At 41.7% G+C, this 24,828-nt stretch overlaps 1 protein-coding gene across 29 annotated transcripts in view; it reads left to right on the forward strand.

Moving 5' to 3' along the window:
- NFIB (nuclear factor I B) overlaps nucleotides 1-23,989 on the forward strand; it is a 446,840-nt gene extending 422,851 nt beyond the window's left edge. For 22 of the 29 annotated variants that reach the window (XM_072992103.2, XM_072992104.2, XM_072992111.2 and 19 more), the window contains one exon: nucleotides 19,675-22,079. In XM_072992103.2, coding sequence (XP_072848204.1) covers nucleotides 19,675-19,804 — 130 coding nt within the window. In that variant the 3' untranslated portion in view covers nucleotides 19,805-22,079. Of the gene's footprint in view, nucleotides 1-19,674 lie in introns of all 29 variants that reach the window. The other 7 variants (XM_078384958.1, XM_072992112.2, XM_078384959.1 and 4 more) reach the window with 3 other exon arrangements.
- The last annotated feature ends 839 nt before the right edge of the window (nucleotides 23,990-24,828 follow it).

Genomic DNA, 24,828 nt, shown 5'->3' on the forward strand with positions numbered 1-24,828 from the left:
TGTGAAGAGGTAACTAGTGGGGTACCCCAAGGCTCAGTCCTTGGGGTACCTGATGCTGTTCAATATTTTTTATTAATGATTTGAATGAGGGAATGTGGGGAATGCTTGTCAAATTTGCAGAAACAAAACTCAAAATGACCTTGATAGGATGGAGCACTGGGCTAAAAGCAACAGAATGAAATTCAGCAGGGATAAGTGCAATGTACTGCACCTCGGAAACAGAAACCAATTGCACAGTTACAAGATGGGGGATACCTCGCTCAACAAAACTACAAGCAAGAAGGATCTTGGAATTGTCGTAGATCACAAGCTAAAAATGAGCCAATAGTGTGATGTGGCTACAAAAAAAGGCAAATGCTATTTTTGGCTGCATTTAATAGAAGTTTCCACATCCTGCGAGGTGTTAGTCCCCCTCTATTCAGCACTGGTTAGGCCTGACCTTGAGTGTTGTGTTCAGTTGTGGACACCACACTTAAAGAAGGATGCTAAGAAATTGGAACAAGTTCGGGGTGGGCAACAAGGATGATCAAGGGGCTGGAAACCAAGCCTTACGAGGAAAGGCTGAAGGAATTGGGCATGTTTAGCCTTGAGGAAAGAAGAATGAGGGGTGTTATGATAGCACTTTTCAAATATTTGAAAGGCTATCATACAGAGGAGGGGTAAGATCTGTTCTCAGTCATCCCAGAGAGCAGGACACGCAACAGTAGGCTCAAATTAAAGGAAGGCAGATTTCAGTTGAATATCAGGAAAAACTTCTTAACTGTTAGAGCAGTAGGACAGTGGAACCAGTTACCTTGGGAGTTACCTTGAGAGTGCTCCAACACTGGAGGCATTCAAGAACAACTGAGATTATCACCTGGCAGATATGCTCTAATTCTATTCCTGCATTGAGAAGGAGGTTGGACTTGATGGCCTTGTAGGCCCCTTCCAACTTCACTTTTCTATGATTCTGTGATTTTAAATCTGGGTGGGCATCCTTGGATGATTAAAGGACCATGTTCCAGGCAGGTGAAAAAATGGCCTTGGGGAACACATTAGGCTTCTGGGCTATGTAATTCCTATCTGTGATCTAGATTCCAAGAGCCGAATCCTGTTACCCTACACAATCATTTAAGGACAATCACACAGCTAGTTCTACCCTGTTAGCAGCTATCCATCACACTCTCCAACATACAGGGGAAAGAGCAAATGCACTTGAGATAGATGACGAGAGAAATTGCTTGCACAATTGTCTGACATGATTTTCCCCAGTAGGACTTTGGCCTCTCATTCTTTTTTATGTCTACAGTGAAAGTTGACCATTTTACTTAATATCATTGTGGGGAAGAGCTTGCCATCTTGCCCATAAGGCTTATTAGAGAAACAATACAACTGTAAACAGTTGGCCGATAATTGAAAAGTGAAGAAAACAGGGAAATTCCATGTCCATTAGCAACTGACACCTTGGCAGAATTTTTCATGAAGCCCATGAAAGATTAAACCAGGTAAAACATTTTAATCTAAGAGTGCCATAGAACTCTTACCTGCTTGTGTTGCAACAGCCCAACATGGTTCTCTCTTTACTACCCTAATATTACAAGTGTCTTAAAGCAGGGGTCCCCAACTCTTTTAACGCCGCGGTCTGGCTGGGGAAGGCGGGGCACCCCCTTGCACTCGCAAGCATGTGCAAAGGAGCGCTGTCTATCTCTCTCACATGGGCACGCTTGTGCTTGTGCCTGTGCACGAAGGAGCGAGAGGGTGCTTGTGCGGGCACGGGTGTGCTCATGCACATGCACAAACGGCAGTGTGGCACTCATGCAGGTGCGGGGGTGCTCATGTGCATGTGCGAAAGCGTGGGGGAGTGGTCACAAGGGGTGGCATGCATACACATGCGCATGCACAAAGGGGCTGTGCGGGGGAGTGCATTCAGGGGGTGGATGGGAAGTCTGTCTTAAAGGAGTTCAAAGAAACCCCTTCGTACATTCAGTGAATACAAAGCATGTTGATTTGAATGTCATAGTCAAGATAAGAAGAATTCTCATTTCTGGGGGGCCCTGTGCAAATCAGTTTTTAGTTGACTTGAGAACAGAAAAATATCCTTATCTGCATAGGGGAAGCCATAAGAATTTTTAAAATATTACTAATTGCCAAACTTCTATAGCTGACAAATCTCCAACTGAAGAACAAAATGAAAACTAAGGTAAAAATCCCATAATGCCACCCAGAAGGATTTGTTCAAATAAACTTCTTCTTCTTCTTCTTCTTCTTCTTCTTCTTCTTCTTCTTCTTCTTCTTCTTCTTCTTCTTCTTCTTCTTCTTCTTCTTCTTATTATTATTATTATTATTATTATTATTATTATTATTATTATTATTATTATTATTATTATTATTATTATTATTATTATATCCCGCCTATCTAGTCGTGGTAGACTACTCTAGGCGGCCAACAACAGAGATAAAATACAATAACATAAAACAGCATAATTACAACAATTAAAAATAGGGAAACAATAAAGGAGAGAAGAAAATCAAAAGTAATCTGGAGAGAAGGCCTGCCGAAACATCCAAGTCTTTAATAGGTTCTTAAAGGTGCCCAGCGAGGGAGCTCCGCGAATGCCAGGAGGTAAGTTATTCCAAAGGCGAGGAGCCACTGCCGAGAAGGCCCTATTTCTTGTTTTCTCTTTTCGGGCCTCCCTCGGCGTTAAGCTCCTCAGCCTCACCTCCTGGCTCGCCCGTGTGACCCGGGTAGAACTTGGTGGGAGTAGGCGTTCCGCCAGGTATCGAGGCCCTAAACCGTTTAGGGCTTTATACGTAAGCGTTAACACTTTGAAGTCGATGCGGAACCTGATGGGCAGCCAATGCAATGTGGCCAGAGTGGGTGAAATATGTTGGAATTTTTTCACTCCACTGAGTAATCTGGCCGCCGCATTCTGCACCACCTGTAATTTCCGCAGCAACCTCAAAGGAAGCCCCACGTAGAGAGCATTACAGTGGTCTAATCTTGAGATTGCGAGCGCGTGTACTAAGATGGTGAGCGCCCCCACATCCAGGTAGGGCCGCAGCTGGGCTATCCGCCTGAGGTGAAAAAAGGCGGTGCGGACCACCGACGCCACCTGTGACTCCATGGAGAGCACCGGGTCCAGATGGATCCCCAAGCTGCGTACACCATCCTTTGCAGGGAGAGTCACCCCCCCAAAAGAGAGGGAGTTTCCCAAATCCCCAACTGTGGGAGGGCCCACCCTCAGTACTTCCGTCTTGTCCGGGTTCAGCCTAAGCCCGTTCTCCTGCATCCATTCCAGTATAGTCCCCAGGCAGCGCTGAAGGCACAGAATGGCTTCTCCTGCGGTTGGTGAAAAGGAGATATAGAGCTGCGTGTCGTCCGCATACTGGTGACACGAAGCACCACACCCCCTGATGACCCCACCCAGCGGCCTCATATAGATGTTAAATAGCATTGGGGAGATAATCGACCCCTGTGGAACCCCACAATTGAGGCTCCACGGGGCCGAGACTCTCTCCCCAAGCTGAACTCTCTGGGGGCGGTCCTCCAAGAAGGAACAGAGCCAGGACAATGCCAGGCCACCTATTCCCAACTCGGAGAGCCTCCCCAGGAGGATACCGTGGTCAATGGTATCAAAGGCCGCTGAGATGTCGAGGAGGACCAACAGGGACACTTTGCCCCTATCGGCCTCCCTCAATAGGTCATCACACAGGGCGACCAAAGCCGTTTCTGTGCCGTGGCGCGGCCTGAAGCCCGACTGGAATGGATCCAGGGCATCTGTTTCATCCAGGAGCGCTTGAAGCTGGTCGGCCACCACCCTCTCGACTACCTTGCTAAGGAAAGAAACATTGGCGACGGGCCTGTAGTTGCCAATTTCGTCCGCCGCCAAATTAGGTTTCTTCCTGATGGGCCTAATGAGTGTGTCCTTCAGGGCAGATGGAAATCTGCCCTCAAGGAGAGACCCATTTATTATAGCCGTGGCCCACTCCGTTGTTAGCGGCCTGGCTGCTTTGATTAGCCAGGCCGGGCAAGGGTCCAAAGAGGAGGTGGTGGCACGACAGCGGTCAAGCGCCCTGGAGACAGTGTCAGGCGTAACAGGCTGAAAGGTGTCCAGGATCACCGGGCAAGACGGAGCGCTGGACATCTCAGCTCGACTCACTGTGCTCAAAAAAGGAGAGAGGTCCCGGCGGATGGCCTCCACTTTTGATTTTAAAAATGCTGCAAATTGGTCCGGTGAAAAACTAGGGGGAGGCCCATCGCCCGGACCAATTCCGGAGAGGTCGCGTACTATACGGAATAACTCCGCCTGCTGGTTGGACGCCTTGCTTATCCGGTTAGCGAGGTATGATCTACTAGCAGCCTTTACCTTAGCAAGATAAAGGTTAGTAGCGACCCTGACAGCTATCCTATTGAAATCCGTCGGGACCTTTCTCCATTTGCGCTCTAGCCGTCTCCTGACCCGCTTCCTCGCCCGGAGGTCCCGATTAAACCAGGGTGCCGGGCGGTCTCTGCAACGGAGAGGGCGTTTAGGTGCGATCATGTCAACAGCCCTAGTCGCGGCAGCAAACCAGCCATCCACCAGAGCCTCGACAGGAGCGCCAGCCAGGTCAGCCGTAACACCTCTCATGGCATCCTGGAATCCAACCGGATCCAGTAGCCTTCGAGGGCGGACCATAACAATAGATCCCTGCTCCCTGCAGGGGGGGAAAGCCATTTTAATGGTACACTTTATTAGGTGGTGGTCCGACCATGACAAGGGTACCGACTCAAGGTCAGTCACCATCGGACCACTCTCGCTCCCATCAGTGGAAAAAAACAAGTCAAGTGTGTGGCCACCCACGTGGGTGGGGCCGTTAACATGTTGGGACATGTTCAAGAAGGCCATGGTCTCCAAGAACTCAAGAGCTGGCCCGGAGGTCTCTGCCCCCACATGCACGTTGAAATCCCCCAAAACCAATAGGTTCGGGGAACTCAGCAGTGCCGTGGAGACAAAGTCCACCAGCTCCGGTAAGGAAATGGCTGGGTCGCGGGGAGCTCGGTAACCCAGCAAGATCCCAATACCATCCCTGGCCCCAATCGACACGTGGAGGGCCTCAAGACCCGGCTTTACCACTGAGGAGCGCCTAGCGACCTCCAAGTTGGATTTGTGGACAATGGCTACTCCCCCCCCGACCCTCCAGTCTACCCTGGTGTTGGGCAGCATAACCGGGCGGGCAGATGAGTGCTAGAGGGGGACCCCCCTCTCCGCCAATCCATGTTTCGGTTATGCAAGCCAGGTCTGCATCCTCCTCCAGGATAAGGTCGTAGATTACCTGGGCCTTATTGGATACAGACCTGGCATTCAACAACACCAGGCGTAGGGTGGAAGGCTGACTGGTCTGGCTGCCTCGATACTGGGGGCTGGTCACGGTCTCAGAACAATGTACAGCCTTCAGACATCTGTTCATCGTTCTTCTTGCACGAGTGGGGACCGTGCCAACGCCATAACGCCCTCTACCCGTGACCACAGAAATGTTTTGGGGTCCCTCGCTGGGAGGGCAGGCCGTCCATTCCATGTCAGAGGGGAAAGGAAGGGAGGGAAAAAGAAAGGGGGGGAGAAAAGCAGGAAAGGAGGGGAAAAGGAGAAAAGAAAATTAAAAGAAAATTTACTTAATACAACTAAGTCAAATAAAAAAAAAGAAAATTAACCATATACAGTAAGACAGTGCACAAAAATGATATACATAAAGTAAATAAACATAAATTGAATACAGTTAATAATAATACAAATAAATCAAATAAATCTTCTTTCCTTCCAAATGACTAAATACATGGACCAGCATCTATGAAGTCTGATTGTTATGCATCTACTGTTATGGTGGCAGTTTGTTATCTGACTAGTTTAATGTCTAACATGTGAAAGTGTTCATGGGGAAGGGGAGGGGAGTAAAGGTGCTGATCATAACATACATTTTAAAAAGCAAACTGTTTCAATGCTGTTTTGAAGAGTTAATTTAACATTATTTTTGCTGTACCCAGGCATTACGTTAGCATTTCCTGGTTTCACTTTGTTATCTTGACACAAAAGTACAGTACAGCAGCTGATTTGTTCTTAGAGCTCCTAAAGAGAGCCTCATTCTCAGAGAGCTGAATTTCCTTTTCAGCTTGGGCCATGGGGTGTTCAAAACGTTAAACTTTTTAGAGTAGCATTCTCTTCCGCCCCGCCCTCCGCTCCTCTGAAGGGCTGTGATGATAATGCTGATAAGGCTGTGAGATGGAATAAGCTTACGTTCATGAGGAAAGGGAGGCTGGGAAGTGCTTTTATTGTCAGACCAGTGTTGTAGATTTCAAATTCCAAAAAATGTGGATCTTTTAAAGAACCAACTGAATTCAAGTACAGTACTTTAATCGCTTGAATATGAATATCAAGTTATTTTTTAAAGGTTGCATTTTGGGTAATAAATACAGCAGTTAGCCAGAAGGCTTACTTTCTGCATTATATATTTCATCAGTAAAAAAAAAAAAAAAACAACCCCAAAAGCCAAAATCGGTTTGTGTATTTAAAAAAACCAGTGAATTGAAAACATTGCTGATAAAATCATTAACAATGGGGGAACTGGAAAGATTTCTGGCTTTTATCAGTTTGTCACTCTCTCCCTTATACTTTCACTCAACTCTCTAATAAGGAAAGATGTGCAGAGAGTTTATGTTTCCTTTCCATCTAAGCAAACGTCTTCCGAACACTTCCTAAGAAATTAATTGTATTCCAGCCAGACTTGCATGCTGCCGTCCCACAGGAAATGGGTCAGCAATCCATTAAGATGCCATTAGATAATCTAATTTGGAACTTAATCTCTAAATTAACCATGCTCCATACTTGAAACATACTTGAGAGAGAGGAGAAAAGTTTGTTTGAATCGATAGGGGAGCCGAAGCGTGAAGAAGGCTGTTTGTTTTTTCTGTAGCTGTGGTCACGTCTCAAGCCGTCTGGTAACCAAGAGAAACCAGACATGATGTAATTCCAGATTGAACTTGAACTTCAGGGACTTAGAATGGGGAAACAATGGACCATAGGAATCAATAATGTCCATTTTCCACATGATTATGTTTGGGGCTTTAAGTTAACCTTTATGGGAGCAGCAGCAGACACTACAGTGTGACCAAAATGGAGGGATCCGCAGACAAAGTGATAGAAAGAAAACAACTTTTCCAGCTGTATTTTGAGAGTTCTGCTACAGATTCCAGCAGGATTAGAAAAGTTCCCAATCTGCTGTAAACCACTTTCTTGTTCTCAGCACTCTTTTGTTCACTTAGGTAGGATAAACGTACTCTTGTGTTTCTTGTCAGATGATCTTGGCACTGTTCTTGTGGAAGGAGGAGCTTGTTTAAAAACAACAAACAACCAATTGGAAAATTCACCATTAATCCTTGGTGATTATAGGATATCACTATTTCATTACATTTTATAAGAACATAAGAAGAGCACTGCTGGATCAGGCCAAGTCCCCATCTAGTCCAGCTCCCTGTATCTCACAATGGCCCCACCGGGTGCCTCTGGGAGCACACAACTAGATACTGTACCTTTCGCCTGATACCCCTTCCCCTGCGTCTGGCATTTGGAGGTACCTTCCTTCTAAGCCTGGAAATTAGACATCCCCATCAAGGCTTGTAATCTGCAATGGACTTTTCCTCCAGGAATCTGTCCAATCCCCTTTTGAAGGCATCTAGGCCAGATGCCATCACCACATCCTGTGACAAGGAGGTCCACAGACTAACAACACGCTGGGTAAACAAATATTGTCTTTTGCCTGTTCTCACTCTCCCAACACTCAATCTGAGTGGATGTCCCCTGGTTCTGGTATTGTGTGAGAGGGAAAAGAGCTTCCCTCTATCTTTTGTATTTTGTTTTCCAAATTTAAAGCATTTGTGTCTTTGAATTGTCTTTTCAATGAGTGTTTTAATATGTTTACTGAACAAAGGAACTGGTATGTTAATTGTTATTTATTTAAGTGTTTACATAACTAGTATATAAATAAGTTACAGAAGGTGGGACAGAGAATAGTGCTTGTATGAGTATCACATTATCACTTACTTTACAATCATTTTTGTGACTTTAGAGTAGTGAGGGTTCCATTAGGGAATAAGAAATAGGCATCCTGGGAATTTAAATACCATTGCTTAATGTCTTACATATTGTGTTTGAAAACTACACATGTACTTGTTTTTTATCCTCATACCTGGAGCTACAAAGCATAGACATACCTCACACCAAATTTATCTCAGCTTAAATGTACTGTATGTACAGTGACCAAAATCACTGTAAGGGATAATATGTATCCTATTCCTATTTCGAACTGCTGATGAGGATAGCAGTTCTACAGATCTATAAAACGAGTATGGCATAGCTCACAAAATCACAATGGATAATAGGCTTATCATGTAGTAAGCCAAATATGCCACACAAATTTTTTAAATCAGTGAACCTAATGTTAGAGTTTAACACTTCCACTATATGATTGTGATGTTACTTTCAATTTATACATTCAGATATTTATCCAACATGTGGATAACTGTAATACATGGATGTGAACATGAATGAAGTTGTTATGTACGTCTTGTTTTCTGCCATGTAGGTTAATCTGTGGTGACTTCTTTATGCAAACAAATGAACTAGCATAAAATAGCTTCCTTGTTTGTACGCTTGTTTGTTGATGCTGTTTTCAACCATTACACCATTGTAAACTTGCATCTTCATGCACTCCTGAATGTTTCAAATAGCAAAACAACACTATATTCACAGAGCTCACATAAAGACTGCTATTCCCATGCTGTGTTTGTCCTTTTCTCTCATAATGTTTTGAGTTCTTTTATTCAATAACACTATGAAATGACTGCCAGTGTTGGGAACTTGGTAAGAACAGAGAATATAACATTTTTGTCATTTATTTTTGGATGAAACCAATGCGCTGGATTCGTTTCAGTTGGGCTTCAGGCCGCACCATGGCACAGAAACGGCACTGGTCACACTGATGGATGATCTGTTAAGGGAGGCTGACCGGGGCAAAATGTCCTTGTTGGTCCTCTTTGATATCTCAGCCGCCTTCAATACCATCGACCACAGTATCCTTCTGGGGAGGCTCTCCGAGTTGAGAATTGGTGGCCTGGCGCTTGCCTGGCTCCGTTCCTTCTTGGAGGACCGGCCCCAGAGAGTACAGCTTGGGGAGAATGTTTCAGCCCCATGGAGTCTCAGTTGTGGGGTTGTGCAGGGCTTGCTCATCTCCCCAATGCTGTTCAACATCTATATGAGGCCGCTAGGTGGGATCATCAGGGGGTGTGGGGCTTCATGCCATCAGTACGCTGATGACACCCAGCTCTACATCTCCTTTTCACCTACCTCAGTGGATGCCGTTCTGTCCCTTCAGCGCTGTCTGGAGGATGCTGCTGAATGGCTTGAGGTTGAACCCGGACAAGACGGAGGTCTTGAGGGTGGGAAGCCCCTCCATTGGTGGTTTGGGAAACTCCCTCTTTTGGGGGGTTTGACTCTCATCGCAAAGAGTGTGGTGCGCACCTTGGAGATACATCTGGACCCGGCGCTTACCATGGAAATCCAGGTGGCGTCTGTGGCCCATTCTACCTATTTCCATCTGTGGCGGATTGCCCAACTGTGACCCTGTCTTGATGGCGGGGCTCTCACCACTCTCGTCCATGCGCTTGTAATCTCAAGATTAGACCACTGTAATGCGCTCTATGTGGGGCTATCTTTGAGATTGGTGTAGAAGCTTCAAATGGTGCAGAATGCGGCGGCCAGACTCCTTAGTGGGGTCAGAAAGTACCAGCATATCTCTCCCACTCTGGCTACCTTGCATTGGCTGCCCATTCACTTCCGCATTGACTTCAAAGTGTTGATTACGACGTATAAAGCCCTAAACAGTTTAGGACCTCGATACCTGGCAGATCACCTTCTCTCACTTAGATCTACCCGAATCATTCGCCATAGCCAGGAGGGATGGTCGAGGGGCCTAAAGCCGAGAGAGGCTGTCACATACAGCACTGATGGTACCTGTCTGTCATGGGTTTGGAGGGAAAGTTCCATCCTATGGGGAGTGGAAGGCGGGACATCAGGGGGGAGGAGCTGTACTGTATATATTTGGGGGGAGTCCATCGTAGGGAGCTGATGTGGAGAAGTGGGGTTGGAGTCTGTGGGTCAGACTGGGTACAACTGTTCGTCAGATAGTACATACCTGATAGGTTCAGGTTTCTATCTAGGTAGCCAGAACTGATAGGTTCAGGGTCTGTACGTTACCTTAAAGTGTTCCGTGGGAACCAATCTGTTGTATGTGTATGATTGGGACTATACCAAGTTCCAGTATCCTATTTACCTGATCCTTTTATTTACCCTGTTTGTTGTTTCAATAAACCTTGTTCTTTTGTTTATTAAAATCCATTCCTGGTCTGGGTGACTTGATAGAGCGAATGGTTGGTGGCAGCATAACTACAGGGTGGGATACTCCAGTAGGTCTGGGGTTGCAACATTGATTGGTGTCCAGCGGTGGGATACGACTGGTCCAGTTGTCCAGTGGTCCAGCAAAGCCTTGGCAAGTGTGCCCAGAGCAAGGGGGGTCTAGTCAGGGAAAATCTGAGGGCGCGTAGGTAATCTTCTAGGCTTACCTCACGGGGAGGTAGGCTAGTGCAGTGGTTCTTAACCTTTGTTACTCGGATGTTTTTGAACTACAACTCTCAGAAACCCCAGCCAGCACAGTTGGTGGTGAAGGCTTCTGGGAGTTGCAGTCCAAAACTCCTGAGTAACCCAAGGTTAAGAACCAGTGGGCTAGTGGAAGAACGTGCAAACTCAGATTGGGGGACTAGATTAGGGAGCTGTGAGGCAACCCGTTTGGCGGGAAAGGGCTGAGGCAAAGCTGCGTGAAGTAACAGTGATCTAGCCTGTCTGCTGAGAGGCCTAGCAGAGGGGGTGGATTCTACCTGGCAACAGTTGCAAGTTGGTGCTGGAGGAACAGCAGCAGTCTATAGAAGGCTGTTTCTGAGGCAAAAGGAAAAAAAGTCGTCGTTTTATTTTGAGGCGTGACTTTTGAAGGCAGCCTGTTCTGGGGGGATTATGCCCTTGACTCGAAGCCAAATGGCAGAAATGGGGGAAGTGAGAGAGCCACAGGGAGACCAAGGTTCTGAGGAGGAATTTGGCTCAGTGCAGGATGAGAGCACGGGAGAACTGACCTCAGAACTCAGAAAAATGCTCCTAGCCCAACAGAGGCTCAGAAAGAAGGAACACAAAACTGGGCCTTCTCAGCAGTGGCCCCTCAGCTGTGGAATAACCTCCCATCAGTGATTCACCTGGCTCCCTTGCTTGGTATTTTTAAGAGCCAACTAAAAACTTGGCTCTTTAGGCAGGCCTTCCCTCCTGTCAATACTTGATTTTATTTTTATTATAATTTTCTGTTTTCCCTTATTCAGCATTACTTAGCAATACTAATCACTATTGTTTTGTATTGCTTTTAACTGTTTTAGCTTATGGTTGTTGTGGGTTTTTTGGGCTCTTTGGCCATGTTCTGAAGGTTGTTCTTCCTGACATTTCACCAGTCTCTGTGGCCGGCATCTTCAGAGGACAGCACTCTGTGCTCTGTTGTAGTTGGCTTGGGAGTGGAGTATTTATGGCTGAGATAGGCTTTTGACATTTTCTGGAGATGGGTGATGAGTATGTCTTGTTGTGGGTGTATTGTTGTGATAAGGAGCAGAGATTATCTGTCACTGTGATTGATGGGTGTCGTTAGCTGGTCTTTTGTGTGTAGTGATCCCCAGTCCTTGTGGCTGGGTAGAGTTTGTTGACCTTTTGCACACTGTATTTTTGAAAGCTGGGAGCCAAGTTTTGTTGAGTTTCAAACTTTCCTCTTTTTTTGTTGAAGTTCTGCTGGTGCTTGTGGATTTCAATGGATTCCCTGTGCAGTCTGACATAGTGATTGCTGGTGTTGTCAAGTATTTCAGTATTTTGAAATAGAATTTCATGTCCAGCTTGTTTTAGGGCATGTTCAGCTACTGCAAATTTTTCTGGTTGTTTTAGTCTGCAGTGTCTCTCATGTTCTTTGATTCTGGTGTGGATGCTTTGTTTTGTGGTTCCAATATATACCTGTCCACAACCGCAAGGTATCAGGTATACTCCTGCAGTGGTGAGTATACCAGATACTGCAGGAGTATGTTCCTCTATGACTGTTACAACACTTTGCAGAATTCAAAACACTTTGTAATTTTAATGTCATTTTTCTTCACAATAACAGCTACCCGAAAGGGCAGAAGTAGGCAGAGATGAGATTAAATCAATGATGAACTTTTATCTGAACCTTGTAGTGCAGTGGTTAAACTGCTATACTGCAGCCAAAACTGCTCACGATTCAGTCCCAGGTAGCCGGCTCAAGGTTCACTCAGCCTTCTATCCTTCTGAGATCGCTAAAATGAGTACCCATCTCGCTGGGGGGTGGGGACATTGTGTAGCCTGCATAATTAACTTGTAAACCGCCCAGAGAGTGCTTGAAGTGCTATGGGGTGGGTATATAAGTAGCACTTTTTGCTTTCAACACCATAGTTTGAAAGCATTGGCCAACATCCAACTCCTTTATTGTTTCTTGGTGTATCTTTTTCAGCTTTTTGATGAGAATATAATCGTAGAAGACAGTATATGAACAATGTTCAGATTCAACTATACACATATTCAAAACTGTTCTTTGTCACATGAATGCATATTTTAAACCCACTTAAGGACTCTGGATCTTTTTCATTAGGACTGAGGATTCCCAGAAAGGGCATCAGGTAATTTTCATCATTTCTGCTCAAGCTACACTCATGTCTCAAGAATGGGAGGAGAGGGGACATTTTACCCAGTCCATTAAGCCCATTACCATGGGTGGAAGGGATGGAGAACAACTAAATTGTAGAATGTGCTTGAAAATGTTCACATGACTCTGTTACTCTGTTATCTATGCAGTATGTCCAGATCTTACAATATTTGATGTAGACATTTAAGAAGCAGCGTTATAATACAACATGTTACATTTAACAATGAACTGCCATTTCAGCCTTTGTTGTAGTGAAGGAGAGAAAGGAGTTTTAAAGGGAACTCTTAAACTTACAGTTTATGGAAGAGGTTTGTAAGATCCTAAGTGGCTCTGTTTGAGAGTTTGTCCCTGTGCACAGGGACATGGGGACAGTGTGTTTGGTAGCTGATTGGCAGCAGGAAGAAACAAGGCAAGTGTCATCATAATTAGGAAATCTGATGGGTACAGTAGGAGCCAGTGGTCTAGTCAGTGGTTCGTAACCTTTTTGAACGAAACGCCCCCTTGAGCCATTGAGGAAGTTATCATTGTCCCCTCCCCGTGGCGGTGGTGCGGCAGCCGCGGGGGGGCGGGCGATGATAACTTCCTCAGTGGTGGCAGCAGTGCCGGTGGCACCACATCCGCTGCCAGCAGCAGCTGCTCTGGATCCAGCGGTGCAGCACTGCCACTGCGGGGAAGGGGGCGATGATAACTTCTTTTTAAATTATTATTTATTTTTCTCTTTATAGAGGTAGCGTGGGGTAAGGGATAACTGGGGTAAAGATACATTTAGAGGGGATGGATTTGAATGGACACATTACAAATTGGTATTTTTTTTTACATAATGATTCTAAATAATCCCTTATAAGAGTAATTTCAGTTATCATACAAAAATATATACACTATATAGAAAAATCTAAATTCAGACAGGTGTTTTGTAATTCCCATTATTAATTATGTTGCTGATCTATTTTGCAACCATGTAAATAGTGGCAGCCAAGTTTCCCAATGATCCTTTTTCTTTTTTGGATTCAACCAGTCGGTTAGCATATATATTTCTGCAGTTTCCAGTATTTTCCCTATCAGTTTGTCTGTTTGTGGTATTCCAGACTCCTTCCACTGTTTTGCGAATACTATTCTTTCCACTATTATCATATGGATGGCTAAAAATGCTTTTTCAGAATCTAATGTATTAGGCAAAATATTTAATAAAAAAATTCTGGCAGCGATAATAACTTCTTCAATGGTGACGGCGGTGCTGGTGGCACCACATCCGCTGCCAGCTCCAGCCGCTCTTGATCTGGCAGCGCACAATGATAACTTCCTCAATGGCGGCGCCGGCGTGGCAGCTCCATCGCCCCTATCACTCCCTTCTGTTCCATTGCCCCCACGTCGCCCCTTTTCATTCCATTGCCCCCCTGAAAAACAAAATTGTCCCCTGAGGGGCCATATTGCCCAGGTTAAGAACCACTGGTCTAGTGAGTGCATAGACCACCAGCATAGTATATGAGCTAGGCCTCACACTCCCAGAGTATGTAGAATCAGCACTAGATTCCATTGAGAAGGATTTCTTACTCATATTTAATTTATACATGTTCATGCCATGCTACTGTGTCTGGCTGTAAATAGATACCAGCCAGAAACATAAGAAATGTCTTTAAAAAGCTAAAGCACGCCCATAGTCTGGTTTTCCTTTTTATAGGAAGGGAGAAAAATAAGACCACATCACAGGTTTGTGCTCTTTGCTGAAAATTGGTGCCGGTGTACAGGCTGTGCTAGTTTTTTGCATAAGTAGGGGGCTTTGCTCTACCAGTCAGAATTTTTGTTGTTGTTGTTAAGTCGTGTTGGACTCTTTGTAACCCCATGGACCCGGAGTACACCCGGCCCTCCTGTCTTCCACTGCCTCCTGGAGTTTGGTCGAATTCATGTTGGAAGGTCATGGATATCTTTCAGGACTGCACTTTCAAATAGGTGGTTCAAGATAAGACACACATATGTCAAGGTTCCATATGACTAGGACGAATGGCCCACACTACATGCTTTCAAGCACAGCTTGGAATATCTCTTGAGTGATATTGTATTATTGTTTCCAAAAGCATTGTAAGAGTTGGGGGAAAACATGGCTGCCTTCAGCAGCTATCTTTTCCTATGAAATCATAATCATATAACATCACTCCCTGGAACATTCTCAGCTCTCATTTGAAGCATGTGCAGAAGCCAAACTTTCTAGCTGGTTAGAATGGCTTTTTAAAGAAATACAGCTTTTTCTAATGGGCAAAAATGAAAAAGGCCTCCTTGTACACTCTTACATGGACAGATTGCTCCTCCCAGAACATCTGTAACCCACTCATCTTTGGGAGGGTTCCCTGCCCGTTCTCTCATCTCAAACCTGTGGAATTTTGAAGTCCAAAAATAATCAGCATGGCCTAAAGAGTCCGCTCAAATTCAAACCCACTCTTCCACTTTACCCAATGAAAATATGCCAATAACACATGAAGCTGAAGTTCTGTCAGTGTTAAGAGGCAGAATTACAAAAGAAGTGTGAAATATCTCTTCTATAAAAATATTATTTTCAGATTATTATCTCAGTGTTCATTGTATTCAGACTGCCTTCTATGAAACATGACCCTGTCTTTTCTGCATTCTGTCTGTTGTACTTCCAACTCAACTCTTCTTCCAAAAGTTACCTTGGAGAGCATCATTTCATAGCAGTAGGAGCGGGCTCTGAGTATTAAGCATGTCAGTGTTTATTTTTCATATTGTATTATTCATGGTTGTCTTCCATAACAAATTACTTCATTTGTCATGAATTTTAACAGGTTTATTATTATTATTATTATTATTATTATTATTATTATTATTATTATTATTATTATTATTATTATTATTATTATTATTATTATTATTATTATTATTATTATTATTATTATTATTATTATTATTATTAATTGTGAGTTTGTGAGTCCTATTCAGAAATGTATCTTTGCCTCTACGGCAGGGATAAGCAACCTCACCAGGACTGAGTCTGTTCTCCAGATTTGTTGGCAGCCCAAGAGCTGTAGTTTTAAGAGGACAGTGCTAAAGATGGAGGGGTGTGACCAAAGAGGCTAATTTGCATATTTTAGAGCATCAGCTTTATACCATAACCGTTGCTGCAATTAGTTATAAAGGAAAAAAAGGATATAACTGTGTTGTTGATCTTTTAAATGTATCTTTCAAAAGAGGTTTTCAAAAACTGAAACTGTGTCCCTTGCCCACTAGTGGCCAAAATACGCTTTAAAAATAAACATTTGAGCTCAATTCAAAACATGGAGAAATTGTCTTCACATGCCATAAACAGCGTAGGGCTTTTTTGAATGAGGAAAATAAATTAAAGAAAAAAATAAAAATGTGTGTGGGAGTGTGGGGATTGGTGAGTAGAGGTATGATCTTTCATGCTTTGGGGCTGTTATTCCCAGAATTCTATAAGAATTTAGGTAATTGCACCCTGCAAAGCCAAATCAGCACAACTGTAGATCAAGAATAGGCAGTAAAAACAGGAGAAGCCAATGCTGCAGATAAAATCTAGCAAAAACCTTCTCTAGAGGGCCAAAACTTACAGGTGTGCTGATCCGAGTTGCAATCCAAAACCCCAAAGAGCACACTCTTATTGTGAAGTTCTGGAGGTGCTGGGGGATCACAACAATGGCCCTTGGGCTGCTGGCAGCCAAAAGTCAACTCTTAACCATCCTGCTCCACTCTCTCGTGGAATCACTTAATTCAGTTTCTTCCTATTATTACCTGGGCATTTACACTGTTAGAATGCACAGATAATGTTTCCTGCTAGGCCACAGGTGATCTTGGGAGCACAACCCAATTTCAGAAGAGAAGTTACTTTGGGGGCATTTTAAAGGTTACACCTGCCATGAGAGATCCAACAAAAATGTTCCTTCTGCAGATGAAATGTGTCTTGTTTATGACCTTTTAAAACCATTTGGTTGCATTGAGTTAGCTTTTTCAAATAATAGTTTGGTGGATCAGAAAGGAACCCTATACTTTCCTCCATTGCACATCTCATGCTGTAGTTATTTGACCAGTACAATTAACAACATACCTATTTGTGCACCCTGGTTTGTTATACTCATTTGTGGTTAAACTGAAATTTAAATAAACTGTTGAGTGGCCAAAGTGTTCCCCATGGATCTTGTTAGGCAGTGGCTCTCACCATTCCTTTTTATTGACTAGGCTGCTTACAGCTGATACAGTTTGCAGTCCAACATCAAGAGGAGTTCACTTTGTTCACCACTGGTTTAAACTATAGTTTGGTATACTACGGGAAATTATGGCTTGAACAGACTGTGAAGTATGCCATATATGTAGGGTGGGGGGAAGAAAGCATATAAGTACATGGCTTCTTTGCATTTCTCTAAACCATAGCATAGAAAATTGCCTAATTCACATTATAATAATCACATATGTATATACATACATGTGCACAAGCATTATCTATCTATGCATGCATGCATTTTGTATGCCACCTTTCTCCCATAGGGGACTTAAGGTGATTCACTGTCGATTAAAATGACTATAAAAATTTAGTTAAAAAGACAATAAAATAGAGTACTGAAAAACAATTAAATACAGTATTCCCTAATGACCCTTACTCATCCGAGTCAGTTAAATGCTTGCTGAAAAAGGAAGGTTTTTGTTTGCTTGTGGAAGGGCAAGAGAGAGATGTCAACATCCCACAATCTGAGAGCAACCAGTGAAATGTTCCTCTCTCATATCCACACCAAACAAGACTGTGGGGATGGTGGAGCTCAGACAAAGACCTATCTAGAAGATCTTAAACGCTGAAGAAGTTCATATGGGGTGATATGATCATTCTGGTAATCTGAACCCAAGCTGTATAGATCATGACCAGCTTTTTGAATTTGGCCCAGAAACCAATTGGCAGCCAGCAAAGCTAATATGGAAAGTTGTAATCAGAGCAGCTGCAACATTTAAAATCAACAGAAACTTCCAATTGTTCTTCAAAAGCAGGCCCACATAGAGTGCATTACAGTAATCCAAGCTAAGGCATGTGTCACCATAGGCAAATCAAACCATCTCAGGGAAAAGGCACAACTGTATAGGAATCAAAAGAATTGTAGCTGTTGATGGTTTTTTGGATAGGGTATCTCAGTGTGTTGAGTCACTTTTTTAAATGAAGAATGAGAAAATTTGTATTTGTTCTATCCTTAGTTTACAGAGTATAACATATATAAACATCCTTATGTTTTATATGTTGTCATCTCTAATACTGGTGACTAGCAACATCTAGCAGGCTGTGGAGAATTGTGCAGATTGTAAGAATGACACTTTGTATGATACTCTGTTCTAAACATAGTATCATATTCTAAACATGAAAATGGTGATGCCTCACCAGAGAGAAGGTACTGTGAGTGTAGCTCCATGGCAAATGTAAATTTCACTGTTCTGTAAACTGGTGGGAAAGGATACAAAAATGCATTTGAAGAAGTAGGCTTCTGCTTGATGACATAGGCTAATAATCTGTCAACCAATATTCCACTGGTCAGAAGATTATAAAATTCTTGAGGGAGCTGCATGAGATTTGTCCATCCTTGAGGATTCATGAATAATGTTGACAAATATACTGTATTGTGCTTCTTAAACATAGTCATACCATAAGATGGAAGGTTTGTTTTATCCACTTGATGAAAGTTTTCCTTTTTGTAAATTGGTTTTTACTATTGTTGTTTCCTCTGTTGTGAGCCGCCTAGAGTGGTCAATCGACTAGATAGGCGGGATATAAATAAAATAAATAAATAAATAAATAAATTTGAGGATTTTAGATAAATATCTGCATTAAATGTGTTAGTCATACTACAAAAAGAAAACTGGCAATTTAATTTAATTTGTTTTTGTTTAATATTCCCCTTCCTAATACTGATGATGAAGGTGATGATGGTGATGTTTGCAGTATTGTCATGATTTTCAGGAGTGCACAAAACCTCTGGTACATAAATGCTACTCCATAGGGTTTCCCAGTCTTCAGAGCAAGTCTTTTCACTGTCATCAGGGCTAGAAAAGGAAGGAGTTGTCCTCTCCAGTTTCCATGTACAGAAACTGCCTCTCTGAAAGCAGTTACCATTTTGGCTAGTTTGGGGATGGGGATGATGATGATGATGATGATGATGATGATGATGATGATGATGATGATGATGATGATGATGATGATGATGATGATGATGATGATATCACCGCTGCTCTGCATACAAATTTTAAAATGAAATAAAAATTAAAAATAGTAGATTGTTCTTTATGCAGAATATTTTTTTTCTTTGTACAGTGCAGACATTAGAAAGTGATTGGTGATAAGTAACATTTCAGATAATAGCAAGATAGAGCTTTATGACTTTGTAAAGGCTAGCATGTTTTGGGGCCATTTCACATGTTACACTCAACTATCCCTTGGGAATTTCAGATAAGGTTCACCACCATATTGCTAAGAAGCAACTAAATAGGGATGGATTCAGAGAAGCTTTTTTTTCCAATTTGCTCTTGCTGTCTATGAATTGCTTTTCATACAATAAGTAAATGATTGAAAGCTGGCGTTCGCATACCTGACTGGTATGCCAGCTAGAGTGAACTATTTTGAGAGATTAATCTGATGTAGCAATTAACCATTCAACAACCCACAGGCACAGAAAGGTTTAGGACTGAGCTGCTGGTCTATCAACATTTCTCACAATTGTTTCTCACCTTTAAGTTTTATCTGTGAAATGAGATGCTCCATTAGAATGACTGATAAACATGAAATTCAGTGGCATTAAAATGTTTGTTCTTATTTAGTTTGTTGCTACCACAGTATTCTAACTTATTTTTTTTTCTGCTCTCTCTTTTCTTTTCCCTAAACAGTCCTGGTACTTGGGCTAGCCTGGTCCCTTTTCAAGTATCAAACAGGACACCAATCCTGCCCACAAATGTCCAAAATTATGGTTTGAATCTAATTGGAGAGCCTTTCCTTCAAGCAGAAACGAGCAACTAAAGGAGACTGAAACTGAACAAAGTACCATAAAAGAAAGGAAGACGGGACAAAACAAAAAACAAAAAACAAAAAAACTGAAGAAAGAAGAAACATAGACCAGCAATTGCAGCACTTACAATCACTAATTCCCTTAAGGTTGAAACTGTAAAGGTGTTTTTTAAAGAAGGGTCGGCGATATTTCACTGATGAGTAGAAAGATGCTCCTCCTAAGTAGCCTTTGTTCTATGAAATCCACTGGGAAATAGATGTTCTGTCTCTGACAATATATTTTAACTGACTTTCTAGATGCCTTAATATTTGCATGATAAGCTAGTTTATTGGTTTAGTATTCTTGTTGTTTACGCATGGGAACACTATTCCTAGTTAGCTCTCAAAACAAAGGCTAGGAGGCATCCACAGAGGTGCAGGAGAAGGAGAGGCCACCAGCTAGCTTTTCTGAGCACTCTGTTTTCTGAACTTTTTCCCCCCAAGGAAAACAATTTAGGTATCAATCCACATTTATTTAACTTTGTTCCTTAACCCAACCTGTTTCTAGTGTGTTACCCAGTTTGAAGTATTCAGGAAGATATTTAAATAAAGAGGCATTTTATGGAATCAATGCCTCACTTTAGGTTTTAAAAAGTGTTATCTTCTCATATGATAATAAAAATTAAAAGAGAAAGACACTTAAAAAGATGCTACAAATAATTTCCCCCACCAAGGAAAACACTTAGAGGCAAGTGCAATTTTAAAATGATATCTAAAGGGGATCATTGTTATAAGTCCTTTAGCCCTTGGACTCTAAATTGAGGGGATTAAAAAGAAGAAGAAGAATTTCAAAAGTATTTCAAACAAATTTATTTTTCCCTCATTTTTAAAAGGGGGGCATTAAAAGGCATTAATTAAATCAAGACAGATCATGTACTTGAGGAAAAAAATGAATTGAAACATAGCACTTATGTTGATTTAGCTTCTGCCTCCTTTGATGTATCTTATTTATTTAAAGTTACTGGTTGAATCAAGAACCTATAGAGGATAGGAAAGGTTCTATAAAACGTTAATCACAGAGAGGTAAATCCATGTCACAGAGGGCAAAGCTTATAGTTTACAAATGGGAATGCCAGGTTAGTGGGTTGGGGGAGGAATTGAAACTTACTTTAAAATGCACTCTTTTAAAAAGCCTAATGACAGGGTGCTGAAAACGTGCATGGTGCTCTCAGAAATTAGCCTTGTTTGACAGATGACTCTTATTAACAATAACATGCATGGGCGGATACATTTTGCCTCTATCTCTTTAAACAAAAATTAATTAAAACTACACTATCCAGTAATCCTAATTTGCACGAAGTTATAATGTCCACATAACGTGCCTTGCCTTGAAATCTAAAAAGTGACATCACTACACTTGTTTTGCTGCATTTATTATCATTTTAAATCTACCATTTTTATGACAAAATATTTTGTACTCCAGATGGGAAAATGAAAAAAAAAAAGTGACATCGTGGATTTTTTAAGCAGTTATAACTTTATCTCACATTTATAAAGCATATCATGGCTGTGTATAGTTGCCGCTTAAAAATTGTAATCGACCAGCAATATTTTCAGTATTTTGGTGTTTTTTCTATTAATCTTTCATGTTTTTCATCTTCCAATTAATATTGGGGGGAGGGGATTCAAATTTATACGAATTATGCAATACCAAGTTTTGCCTATGTAGGTAGTGCTTTTAGCTGTATTGGTTATTATAGGTAAGTACACAGATTTAAGAGACAAAAGATTAATGTATGCTTTTTGTTTGTTTGTTTGTTGTTTGTTTGTTTGTTTTAATTGACCAAAGTGGGTACTGCTATTTTTGCAGTGAGATGAGGTCCTTTTGTGTACTGAGAGATGGGCAGGGGATTTTTTTTAAAATATACATACATATATCTATATATGCTGGGGTGGGTGGGGAGGATTTTTAACACTTGACAGTGTAGCTGTGAAGCAGTGCACCATTGGCTGGGTGAGGGCTACAAAGCGACTCGTCTGCTTACTGTGATAAAAATCTCAAAAAGGTGTCTTCTTTTTAACTTTCCATCTGGGGTGCAAGCTGAACTCATTTCTGGTTTTAAAATATTGGTAATAATGATAATGATGATATATAATTAAATGAATAAATAATGAATTATGTTGGAGGCAGACTTGACTTGAAGAAAAATTATTCTTTTCTGGTTTAAGATGTCAAAACCCACAGAGAACAAGATTTATATTTTTTGCCCATATTTATATATCCACATACAAGAACCAGGCTACCCATTATAATTACTCATGTGAAAAGCTGATTCTTTCAGAATCCTGGCATTATAAAGGACCCTGGAGACCATCTAGTCTCTTTGCTGAATGCAGGCTCTATAATGTAGTGTATACCAACAGCATGCCTGACAAATGGCCATCCAGCCTATGCTTAAGTATCTTAAAGATATCCAGTGCCCCCCTCCTCATAATAATGCCTTTAGAGAGCTAATGTACGTACTCTTCATGGGTGACATGGCATTGTGTATTTTGCCATTGGGCATCTGTGTCTGTAGACAAAATATAATCAGAGAAAAATTGTGTTTTTTGAAATGCAGTTTTGATCTGCCATCACCAGTTGCACACTTGCAGGCAGCTGTATCTACTATAGCAGTAGTTCCCAAACTGGGGTCCCCAGACATTCTTGGAGTACAGAATCCCAGAAGCCTTCACCGCTAGCTGTGCTTGCAGTGGCTTCTGGGAGTTGCTGTCCAAGAACATCTGGGGACTCAAAATCGGGGACAACTATAATATAGTAAAGTTATAAAGAAGTATTGCATTCAGATATCTCCTCCTTAAGAACACTGGTTTGAGGCAAAATATCCTGAGATTATATGAATCTTACAGTCCTTGAGTGCCCTTGTATTGCAGGGTGCTTCCAGCAGGTTATACATGTGAATTGTGGCTGCTCACACATCATCTCCCAACCACCAGCAAATTTCCTTTTTTTTTTTTTCTTTTTTTTTTTTTTGAACTAGAAATTGCTACTGAAATTGCCTTTGAGTTTGCAAAGCAGCTTAATAAACAAGAGCCCGGAGGTGCTGTTAATAAAATAAAATATAGAAGACTTAGAAGCTGCACTTTATGCATGGACCGTTATTTAGATTGCAGGCTAAAACTCTACCTGTTTCTAGTTCAGTCATTACTGATGTTAAATACTGTTCTAGTACTCCTTTTAAAATCCTCCTTAAAGTAGCTAAAATGTGGTGAAAGCAGCATTAGCTGGGACAGGGTCTCTTTAGAACTCCCATATCCAGACTTTCAATTTAGGGTCTTCAACAATTGAACATTTTCTAAGATAGGTGTATCTGCAAAGCCAAATAACTGTTGCAAAGTGATGGGAAGATTCTTTTTTCAATGTTTGCATTTAACTGAATGAAGAATAAAACCAACTGTATGTTGGCCCCTTTTTCCCTGAGCCTTACTGTAAGTGTGGCTCTTGCAAGTAACTGAAATGCTAGAGCAGGTCTCTTCGATACTCCTTTAGACAGTGGCCCAATAAAATAGATAGATTATTGCTCTCCCCCAAAATCACTTAAAAATGAATGAACATAGACTAAGTAGTTGACATCAACTGAAGGACTGCACTTGTTCTGGGATGCTGCTTAAACATGTAAGAGTGAAGCAGGATGAAGCAATATTGAATTCAGATTTTAAAGTGCAATAGTTAAAGCGACCCTGATCCTTGTAGAGTGGATAACTCCCTAACATATCTCTCCCCCCCCCCTATAATCTTGATCCACTGTATAAGTGGAATGGATTTATAAAAATGGGAAGGAAGTTCTTTTGTGTAAAAAAACTAACTTGTCTTATGAAATCAGCCCTGCCACTAAAATCTTCAATGATCCTTGCCATAAACCTGCCAACACCTACCTGGCAGTTTTAGGTTATCTCAGTACAGTGATCTCTGTGGGTTTCTCTGCCTTCCTTTTTAATATAAAGGCCATCAGAACCACATTTTCTATTCTTCAAATCTTAAATCTGCAAATTCAAATGTTTAAAGTTGCAAACTCAAATCTAGTCTGAGCCTCCTCCTTCATCAGGAAGTATATTCTGACTAAATCGAGCCACCCCGTTCTATGTGCACTGTTCAGCCTTTTTCAGTTGCTTTGCAGCCCTTGCCCCTTGGCAGTGCCACTGAAGTGTGTTTTCCCCTAGAGTGACATGGACGTTTGAGGCTTGACTAAGGAAAAAAAGGCAGTGAAGGAGACTGTACATAAAGACATGGCAAAATATTAAGTATAGCAATATAGTTGTGCGTTCAAGGTGGGCAGTTCCATCTAAAATATGTGAATGAACCTGTGAAGCTGCAACTAAGAGAAGAACGGAGGATCTTCTTAATCAACCCACCTACCTTGTAGACAGTAATTTGTACACTGTATAGTTTTGTTAAAAAAGTTTTTTTTTAAGCACCCTTGTTTGTAAAGCTAATTTTTAGCAATTATAATGGAAATGTGTGTCGTTTCCGCTTTTAAAGTAAACAAGAATATTCCTTGTTTAGAAACTGGACTTGGGTTAAAACTCTCCAGTTTCTTAATTTATGTATTAAAACAAAAACAAAAAAAATCTGTCCATGTTAGGAGATATTTTGCTATGCTTGAAAAGCATAGGTTACTAATCCTTTTAAAAGAAAATGTAAATGGAGAAAAGTTATATTTTATGAAGGTTATTTTGTTGTATTTAGTATTGGAAAAGTTGGGTTTTGGAGCATTTCAGAATGTTGGAAGCACCACTGTCTTTTTTTATTAGTATATATGGCCTTTAGCAAAAAAAATCTTGTGATTGTTACATGATGGTATTTAAGAGTAGGTTCACAGAGCATTCAGGACAGACAGAAAACTAAAACAGTACTTATATCTCACATAGCTGTGTCCTCAGGGAGCAGAAGTTTGGATTTGCAACCAGGAGCTTCGTAAGGACTTATTGAATAAGATTGCACAAGTTTATGCTGAGCTTTGTCAGCGGAGTGTGTCCTGTACTAAAAACTCTAAATT

Source organism: Pogona vitticeps, chromosome 2 (assembly GCF_051106095.1).
Source record: "Pogona vitticeps strain Pit_001003342236 chromosome 2, PviZW2.1, whole genome shotgun sequence".
Classification (NCBI taxonomy): domain Eukaryota; kingdom Metazoa; phylum Chordata; class Lepidosauria; order Squamata; family Agamidae; genus Pogona; species Pogona vitticeps.